This window comes from Silene latifolia, chromosome X (assembly GCF_048544455.1).
Source record: "Silene latifolia isolate original U9 population chromosome X, ASM4854445v1, whole genome shotgun sequence".
Lineage (NCBI taxonomy): Eukaryota > Viridiplantae > Streptophyta > Magnoliopsida > Caryophyllales > Caryophyllaceae > Silene > Silene latifolia.
The window spans coordinates 208,616,159-208,626,016 of NC_133537.1; the positions used below are offsets into that span (position 1 = coordinate 208,616,159).

The following is a 9,858-nucleotide window of genomic DNA, read 5'->3' on the forward strand; positions in this document are numbered from 1 at the left end:
AAGTTTTTAAAATTACAGGTTTTATCTGGTTGAACCAATTACAAACATATCCTCTGTCGATTTTTCCAGAAATTTACGTGTTTATTTAACGCTAAAAATGAGGGTGTCACAGTTGGTATCAGAGCATGTTGCTCCCGACGCACGTTTGTGCACCCCACTTAAAATCACTTGACCTTTAAATAATAAACTCGAGAGATGGGTAGGATGGGTAGATTTAGGATTTTATGTGGTAGTCTGTTTGTGATTGCTAATTGTTAGGTACTAATTAAATTCTCTCTTTTGCAAGATGGCTCCGCCAAGAAGAGTTGATGATGCTATTTTACAAGCTCTTACTCAAATCCTCCAAAACCAACAAAATCAAGCCAGAATCAACAAGCTCCTCCTCCTCCCCGCCTCCCGAGGGTACCCTGTGCACCTATACTTGGGTGGCTAACCAATTAACCCGAATCAACACTCCCACATATGGTGGAGAAATTGATCCAGTTGCTCTTACGGGGTGGTTTCGAGAGTTAGAGAAAAGCTTTATGTTGTATGATGTTAAGAAGGAACATAAAGTGAAGTTGGCATCTCACTTCCTAGTACGAGAAGCAGATCGATGGTGGTCTATGACTGGGCCTACCGTTTCATCTGAACCGGGTTTTGACTGGGAACGTTTCAAGGAATTAGTGAAGGCCCGATTCTATCCGCAAGAACTTAAACAGCAGAAGTTGAAAGAATTCATGGAATTAAAGCAAGGAAGCCTTCCTGTTCAGGCCTTCACTGATAAATTCAATGAGTTGGCTCATTATGCTACTAGATTGGTGAAGGATGACAACGAAAAAGCTTTCTTTTATCTTGAAAAGCTCTCTCCTAAAATCAAAAGCATGGTCCGCCGGGACTCCACCAACTTTGTTTCAATTTACAATATTGCTTTATGGGCTGAGAATGCACTGAAAGATATTGAAAATGAAGCTCGTGCAATAAGTTCCAGTCTTGGCAAGAGGCCTTTATATCCATCTTCTAGGCCCTATACTCCTTCACCCAGGTTCACCTCTTCTCCCTCTGACTCAAACAAGAGGAGATTTGTTCCTACTGTGCAAGTTAACCGGGGTGGTCAATCTTCGGCTTTTAACAACAATAAAGGTGCTAAAGACCGAGTGTGCTATAATCGCAAGAAACCAAAGACATCCTGGTAAATGCTTCGTTGATCCTATCATATGCTTTTCTTGCAACAAACCGGGCCACAAGGCCAATGTTTGCCCGGAGAAGAAGGTGACGGCTCCTACTACTCCTGCGCCCCGGAGAGGCCGAAAGGCCGGATTTTTGTCATGAGCCGAGCGAAGCGAGGCGGACCTCGATATCATTACTTGGTACATTTTCTATTTTTGATGTTCCTTATTTGGTACTATTTGATACGGGTGCCTCTTTATCTTTTATTTCAATGAAACTCTCCGATAAGTTATCACTTGAATCATCACATGGAGAAAGCACATCTATATCCTTACCCTCTGGTGATGTCTTTTCCTGTTCTAAAATCTATCCGAGAGTTCCTATTTCTATTGCGGGATCAATATTTCCAGCAAATCTTTTCCGATTTCCGCTTGAAGAATTTGATGTCATTTTGGGCATGGATTGGTTACATACTTATCATGCTCGATTTGAATGTCGGGACCAGAAAATAATTCTTACAAGCCCTTCAGGTCACCGTGTGTCTTATCAAGTGGTTAAAAGACAAACCGGTGCTAAATTAATTTCTGCTATGAAGTTTGTCAGTGCGATGAAAAAGGGTCATCAAGCCTTCTTGTGTATGGTGACTACTTCAGATTCTTCCTCTCTGCCTTCTAAAGAGAACGTTCCGGTGGTATGTGAATTTCCCGATGTTTTTCCTGATGAGCTACCGGGAATTCCTCCTGAACGGGAAGTTGAATTTACTATTGATCTTATTCCTGGTACCGGCCCTATTGCTAAAGCTCCTTATAGGCTGGCACCGTCTGAGATGAAAGAGCTGAAGGCTCAGCTGGATGATTTGATTGCCAAAGGTTTTATCCGACCTAGCTCTTCACCTTGGGGTGCTCCTGTTCTCTTTGTAAGGAAGAAGGATGGATCTATGCGGTTATGCATAGATTATCGTGAACTTAATCGGGTTACTATCAAGAATAAATATCCTCTTCCTAGAATTGATGATCTTTTTGACCAACTCCGAGGTGCTTCCACTTTTTATAAAATTGATCTTCGTTCGGGCTATCATCAAATTCCAGTCCGAGAAGCTGACATTCCTAAAACCGCCTTCAATACGAGATATGGTCATTTCGAGTTTACAGTGATGCCATTCGGATTGACCAATGCTCCAAAGATATTCATGGATCAGATGAACCGTACTTTCAGAGAACACCTTGACAAATGCGTTGTAGTGTTCATTGATGACATCCTGATCTATTCTAAATCTGAAGAAGAACATGCCAAACACCTTCGTGCTATTTTGGGGATTCTGCGCCGTGAAAAATGGTATGCTAAATTCTCTAAATGTGAATTCTGGTTACCTAAAGTGACCTTCCTTGGGCACGTCATTTCGAAAGAGGGCGTTATCGTAGATCCTGCCAAAATCGAAGCCGTTGTTAATTGGAAAAGTCCGACCAATGTTTCTGAAATCCGTAGTTTTCTTGGCTTGGCGGGTTACTATCGGCGGTTTGTGAAGGATTTTTCAAAGATTGCTAGGCCGATGACTCGATTCTTTGAAGAAAGAGTCTAAATTTGTGTGGTCTGAGGAGTGTGAAAATGCCTTCCAGGAATTGAAAAAGAGGTTGACTACTGCTCCGGTGTTGACCTTACCTGAAGAAGGAGTGGACTTTGATGTTTACTGTGATGCTTCTAAGCATGGTATAGGTTGTGTCTTGATGCAAAAAGGGAAAGTCATTGCGTATGCCTCTCGACAGCTTAGAGTTCATGAAGTTAACTACCCGACTCATGATCTTGAATTAGCTGCGGTGGTGCATGCTTTGAAGATTTGGAGACACTACCTCATTGGAGTCCATTGCAACATCTACACCGACCACAAAAGACTGAAATACCTCTTTACCCAAAAAGATCTGAACATGAGGCAAAGAAGATGGTTGGAATTGGTGAATGACTATGATGCCGATCTAATTTATCACGAAGGAAAAGCTAATGTGGTGGCTGATGCTCTTAGCAGAAAATCCTGTCATTCTTTGAATTCTTTTCGGGAATTACCTCCTGAACTTGTTTTAGAACTTCAAAAATTAGGAATAAGCCTTGTAAAAAGGGGCTCTACTCATTTTAATGCCATGTCAGTCGAACCTGACTTCTACCGTGAGATCCGTGCTTGCCTTCCCGATGATCCTACTTTCAAATCCATTCGAGCTAAAATTCAACATGGGCAAGCTAAGGATTGTAAGATTGATGATGAAGGGTATCTTCGTTATCAGGGTAGAATCTATGTTCCGGGGGCAGCTAATTTGAGAAAAAGAATTCTTGATGAAGCACACCTCTCTCCTTACTCCGTTCATCCGGGAGGTACCAAAGTGTACAAAGATTTGAGATTACAATTCTGGTGGCCTAGGATGAAGATTGAAGTTATGGAGTATGTCGAAGAAATGCCTCACCGCCGGAAAGTAAAGATAGAGCATCAAAAGCCCGGGGGGTTGCTTCAACCCTTGGATGTTCCTCTTTGGAAATGGGAGTCTATTTCCATGGATTTTGTGATGGCTTTACCCAGGACTTCCACTGGGAAGAATGCTGTTTGGGTGGTTGTGGACCGATTGACTAAGTGTGCTCGGTTTATTCCCATCAAAGAGACCTGGAGATTAGAAGTTCTAGCTCGTGTCTATGTGGATGAGGTAGTGCGCTATCATGGGGTTCCTAAAGATATAGTTTCAGATCGGGACCCTCGATTTTGTTCTCGTTTCTGGACTGCATTACAGGAGGCCTTGGGTAGTAAACTATTGATGAGCACTGCTTTTCACGCCGCCACTGATGGTTAAACCGAGAGAACAATTCAAACTTTAGAGGATCTTCTTCGTGCCTGTGCCTTAGATTTCCAAACTTCCTGGGAGAAATGTTTACCTCTGGTTGAGTTCTCTTACAACAACAGCTATCAAGCCTCCATTAAAATGGCACCATATGAAGCTCTGTATGGTAGAAAATGCCGTACTCCAGTCTGTTGGGATCAAACCCAAAATGTTCCAATGTTAGGACCTGATTTGGTGACCGAGTCCATTGAACAAGTTAAAATCATTCGGGAGCGGATGAAAGCCGCTCAGGACCGTCAAAAGTCATATGCTGATGTCCGTCGTCGACCACTTTCTTTTGAGGTTGATGATCAAGTATTCCTTAAAGTGTCACCTATGAAAGGGGTGAAACGGTTTGGCGTAAAAGGGAAGCTGAGCCCTAAATATATTGGACCTTTTCGGGTGATTGAAAAGATTGGTCCTGCTGCTTACCGTTTAGAATTGCCCCCAAATCTGAGCAAGGTTCACAATGTCTTCCATGTTTCTCAGTTGAGGAAGTACATTAGTGACCCTAGCCATATCATCCAAGAAGAGATTCCTGAATTGGAGCCTAACTTGGCGGTTGAGGAAAGGCCAATCCGGATTCTCGAAAAAGCCAACAAGCAACTTAGGAGCAAAGTTGTACCTCTAGTCCGTGTTCTTTGGCGTTGTGGAAATGTCGAAGAAGAGACTTGGGAGACTGAAGCTTCTATGTTAGCTAAATATCCTGAATTATTCTCGTAAGGTATCCCTTTTTCTTACTCTTTTTCCACGTTACTAGGCCGTATTTAATCATAATTAGTAAAGATATTATTCTTATTATAGAACTTTGAACTAAAATTTTGAAAATGCTTTTATGATTTTTAATGATTTTAACATTAATGAGTGTTAAATCTCGTTATTGGAGACGTCCCAATAATGAGTTTTCTCATTTATTGGTGTAGAAATATTTTTATATTTTGATATGAAATGTGGATGTTCTTGTCTGATCAACAAGAGTATCACCGTTTCATTGAAAAGATACCTATATTTTTCTTATGATTATATTATTAAGAGGTTGTTTATTATAATTTCTCCTTCTAAGTTTCGAGGACGAAACTTTTTAAAAGGAGGGGTGATTGTAACACCCCGTAATTTCGGACCGTTATTATATTGCGGAAGTAATTTATTTATCAAGATGAATTTAATATTAATGTATTTGAAGTAATAATAATTCAATGAAATATAATTCTATTATATTTTGAAGTAAATTATTTATTTTGATAGTTTCGAAATGTTTAAAAATAGTTTAAATCATGTAAAAACGTTTTATTTCGAAATAAGGGCATATCGGGGAAAATGGCAATTCTTGTGAAAATTGGGCAAACGATTTTGGAAATGGGTCATATGAGTACTCAATCTTCTTGTAATCTTGCGTTTAAGAACTTTGGCATTGTCGGAATTTGCATTTGACGAACGGTTCTAATTATCGTCGAAACGAGCCAAAACCGACTAATGAAATTCCGCCAAAAAAAATCCCGCTCCTCTCTTTCCTTTTGGGCGGCACCTTCCCCCTCCTTCCCTTTTTATTTTTCTTTTCCAACATCATTCTCCTAGGACATTCTAAAGTGTTCTAACCAAAAACACCATTTTCATACTAAAAACCTAAGCTTTCTAAGCTAATTTTCATCATAATTCACTCATTTCTACTCCAAATTTCATAAGGATTACATATTTGGAATCCTCTCTTCATTTCCAACATCCTAGTATGTTTTAAATTCAATTGCCCTAAATTTATTTTATCCACCATTTTTAGGGTTTTGATTATAGTGCTTATAATTGTGTTTTTATTGTTTATTTAGGTGAGGATTTAGAAGACGAGTTTGGAGACTCGTACATAGTTGAAGATAGTGGCTAGCTTGCATATTAGGGTTTGGTGTTCAAGGTGCTAATTGCTCATTTCTTAGCTAAAGGTAACATATTTCGAGTTACTCGACGAATAAATGTCACATTCTTTGCTTTTTATATGATTTTGTGAATGTTATTTGAGTGGTTTATTTCACATGAATATATGGGTTAAATTCATGTCTTTTGTAAGTATAAGTTCACATATTAGTATGGAAATGAATTGGGAATGATTAATTGATGCTTAAAACGATGTTAAAATGAACAAAAACGGAGAAACGGAGGAATTGGGTTGGCGGCCCAAATGGCCCGGCAGGCCCGTGCAGGCCCACGGCAGCCCTGGGTTGTCCCGGGTCGGCCCGTTGCTTGTTTTCGCGATTTTTCATGCGTTGTTCGTCGTTTCGGGTTTATTAATGTAATATTTAGTATAAGTAACATGTGGGTAATCTTTTGAAATGATTAATGTTAATAGTAAATATAGTGTTGATGGTAAAATTATGCTTATATTGGTAGTTTGCACATGTTAGGATAGGTTATGATATGAAATTGTAATGAATAGGCTTGAAATGAATTTTATAGCGATAATTGCAATGTTTGGATGATTATGCCGAAAACTGAGTCCTTAATCCCTTTGACTGAATCGATGTCAGTCAATTGTGTGATTGGTCAGCCGCGATTGAACCCGTACCTGTCGCAGGGCTGGGGTTGCGGGTAAAAATTCGGTTGGATGAAATTATTGTGTGTATTGGATAATCGGCCTTAATCTTGTTTTAGGCCATTTATTATATTTTTATTTCACATGTGTTGTTGGTTGAATTGAATGGTTTCTTATATTGTAGAAACGGCCCTAGATTCCCTAAAACCTTTAATGTTGTTAATATTGCTTGAAATGGAATTGGTATGGAATACTTCTTGCAGGTTGTTGTGTTAGTCATAGATAGGCCTTTATAGTCTTTGACGAGTATATGTTCACTGCTTAATAGCCTTTGTGTTCCTGACTTGGTGGGTTTATATCCAAGTTGGGGCATGACCTCGTTACTTATTTTGAGAGTAAGTGGTCGACAAGTACTAGCCAACCCTTTGGTGGACTCCTTAGGGTACTCACATGGTTTTATAAAATTGTGGGTCTTGGGTGCGGTGGTGTGTATCCGCATGTCTAGGTCTCAAGCATTTAGGACTAGGGTTGTGTTGTGTCTTGGCCATGTTTTGATAGAACCTCTGAGCCAAGATACCGGTTCGATTACCTTCCCTACCTCGTGGTATAGACTCGAGTTACAGAGTGACTATTGACCGTGCTAAGAACTTATGCCTGTCTTTGATATATTGTCCTTTCTTGTATGGTGATTTTATGAATTGTAATAGGTGAGATGCAAGCCGGTTACAATTGATAAAGTTTGGATTACTGTTTGTTATATGTTTCACATGATAGTTTAATTTGGTCAGTTTAGTGTTCATATGTTAGAATACTCGATAATTAAATTATTTATGATGTTGTTTACATGTTACATTAAATATGACATTTCGTGGTGGAGGACTCAAGTTACTCCCCACTGAATTGTGGCTTTCGTGTTTGTATAAAATGCGATTGACATGTTGATGATGATTAGATGGGGTACACGGACGAGCTAGTGAGCAAAAGAACCTTGGACCTAGTTTGGTTATATTTTGTAGTAAACCTTTAAACATATGGTTGTGTTTATATTTTGGAGGGACATATGTCTCCCTCTTTTACTTTGGTTTGTATCACTTTATTCTCGCGACTTTAGCAATGTTATGTAAATTAGTTTGTTAGTATTTGCAGGTTTTGGCACTCTTCATTTGGAAATGTTTGTGAATGGTTTAGAAAAGTTTTTAAAATTACAGGTTTTATCTGGTTGAACCAATTACAAACATATCCTGTCAGTTTTTCTGTAAAATTTACGTGTTTATTTAACGCTAAAAATGAGGGTGTCACATATAATTTGTTTATTCAGCTTCTCTTGCTGTAGAAAATACTTTTGTTGTCCCTGCGGTACCTGTTCCTACTCCACAATGCATAGATGTTGATGAGGTGCATGCTGGGAATCGTCTTTCTTTGATGGTGACCCCCGGAGGTTCTGAAGAGTGGGTCAGAAATATTGCAACTGAATTTACACGTACAATAGGACAAACTTTTGCTACGTTAGACGAGGGTATACATTTTTATGAGACTTATGCAATAGCATGTGGTTTTGAACCAAGGAAATCTTCAACGAAAAGGTTTCGTAGTAGTGGAGATATTAGGACAAAATTGATTGTGTGTCACCAGGAAGGATTTAGGGATTCTAAGCCGGCAATATTACCCATTACTGGCGAGGAGGAGGAGCCAATGGTCAAGGCCTATAATCCGAAGAAGACTAAGGTTACTAGGATTGGTTGTAAAGCTAGGATTTTCTTTAAATTTGTTATTAAAGAAATTGACCAAGTTCAAGTGCCACTCTTTGTTGTTGATCAGTTTCATGTTGCCCATAACCACCGTCTTTCTCCACTCAAGTATAGAGAATTTCAGAAAAAATGTAGAAACCTTGCTTTGCAACATAAACAAACTATCGTTGATAATTGCAAGGTCAATATTGGCCCAACCTCTACTTTCAGGTCCGTCAAGGAATATGTTGACGGCTATGAAAATATTGGAGCTTCTTTGACTGACTTTAAGAATTTTGGAAAGGAAATCAAGTGTTTTATAGGTCTTAAGGATGCTCAAATGTTTGTAGACCAGTTGGAAACCCTTCATGAAACCCATGAAGGTTTTTATTATGCCTATGATATTGATCATAATAAGTGTTTGTTTCGTGTATTTTGGGCTGATGCAGCAGCACGTCGTAATTACGCTTTATACGGTGAGGCGGTGACTTTTGACCCAACCTATTCAACTAATAAGTACGACATGATCTTTGCTCCTTTTACTGGTGTTGATCATTACAAGAAGTCCGTCACTTTTGGCGCTTCGCTTATGTCTAGGGAGAATGACCAGAATTTTAAATGGATTTTCACAAAATTCTTAGATTGTATGGGTGGGAAGGAACCGCATTGCTTTTTTACCGATCAATGTCCTGCTATGAAAATTGCAGTCCCTTCTACTTTTACGACTGCTGCCCACCGCTATTGCATGTGGCATATTATGAAGAAATTACCTGAAAAGGTAGGCACGACAGTGACCAAAGAGATCGACTTCGTCACTCGTCAATTCATTGTTTGGGATTCGGACTTAGAGCCTCTTGACTTCGAAGAGAGGTGGTGTTCGTTGATCAGTGAGTTTCAATTGGAAGATAATGCATGGTTGCAATATCTGTTTTCCAAGCGGCAACGTTGGATTCCGGCGTATTATCGTGATATTCCTCTTGGTTGTCTATTAAGAACAACGCAACGCTCTGAGAGCGAAAACAGCTTCTTTAAGCGGTTTGAGAATCCTCATGGCACACTTGTTGAGTTTTGGATGCGCTTTCAAAGTGCTATGGATCAGCAACGGTACACCCAAAAATCTCTTGACAGAGATAGTGATCACTGCCTACCTCAAACCAAAACCCTTCTTAGCCTTGAGGTTCATGCATCGACTGTTTATACGCACGCTCTCTTTTATGAATTCCAACAGCAGTGCGCTGATTCTCTAAACTCATGTAGTGCTGGTGATTCTTCAAGGGAGGGCAGTACAAGGTTCCTAGAAGTTGAAGATTCTATGTAAACTCATGTAGTGCGTTGATTCTCTAAACTCATGTAAGACTTACACTGTCGCATTTAATCCTTCAACGTTTGATGCAACATGTTCCTGCAAGCTGTTTGAGAGGAAGGGATACATATGTAAACACATCATCTGGATTTTATTAGGTAAAGGGATAAAAAAGATACCTGATAAGTATCTTCTCAGTAGGTGGACAAAGAACACTAAAAAAATGCCATGTATGATGCTCACGGTCAATTGTTGGATGATTTTACTTCGTCGGATGTCACTAAGCTTCAGATTTCGACTGTCTGG

At 39.5% G+C, this 9,858-nt stretch overlaps 1 protein-coding gene across 1 annotated transcript; it reads left to right on the forward strand.

Moving 5' to 3' along the window:
- The first annotated feature begins 863 nt into the window (after positions 1 to 863).
- Positions 864 to 9,567, forward strand: LOC141619123 (protein FAR1-RELATED SEQUENCE 5-like). Its single transcript, XM_074436149.1, has 2 exons — positions 864 to 975; positions 7,841 to 9,567. The coding sequence occupies exons 1-2, from the start codon at positions 864 to 866 to the stop codon at positions 9,565 to 9,567; spliced, it is 1,839 nt and encodes a 612-aa protein (XP_074292250.1).
- The last annotated feature ends 291 nt before the right edge of the window (positions 9,568 to 9,858 follow it).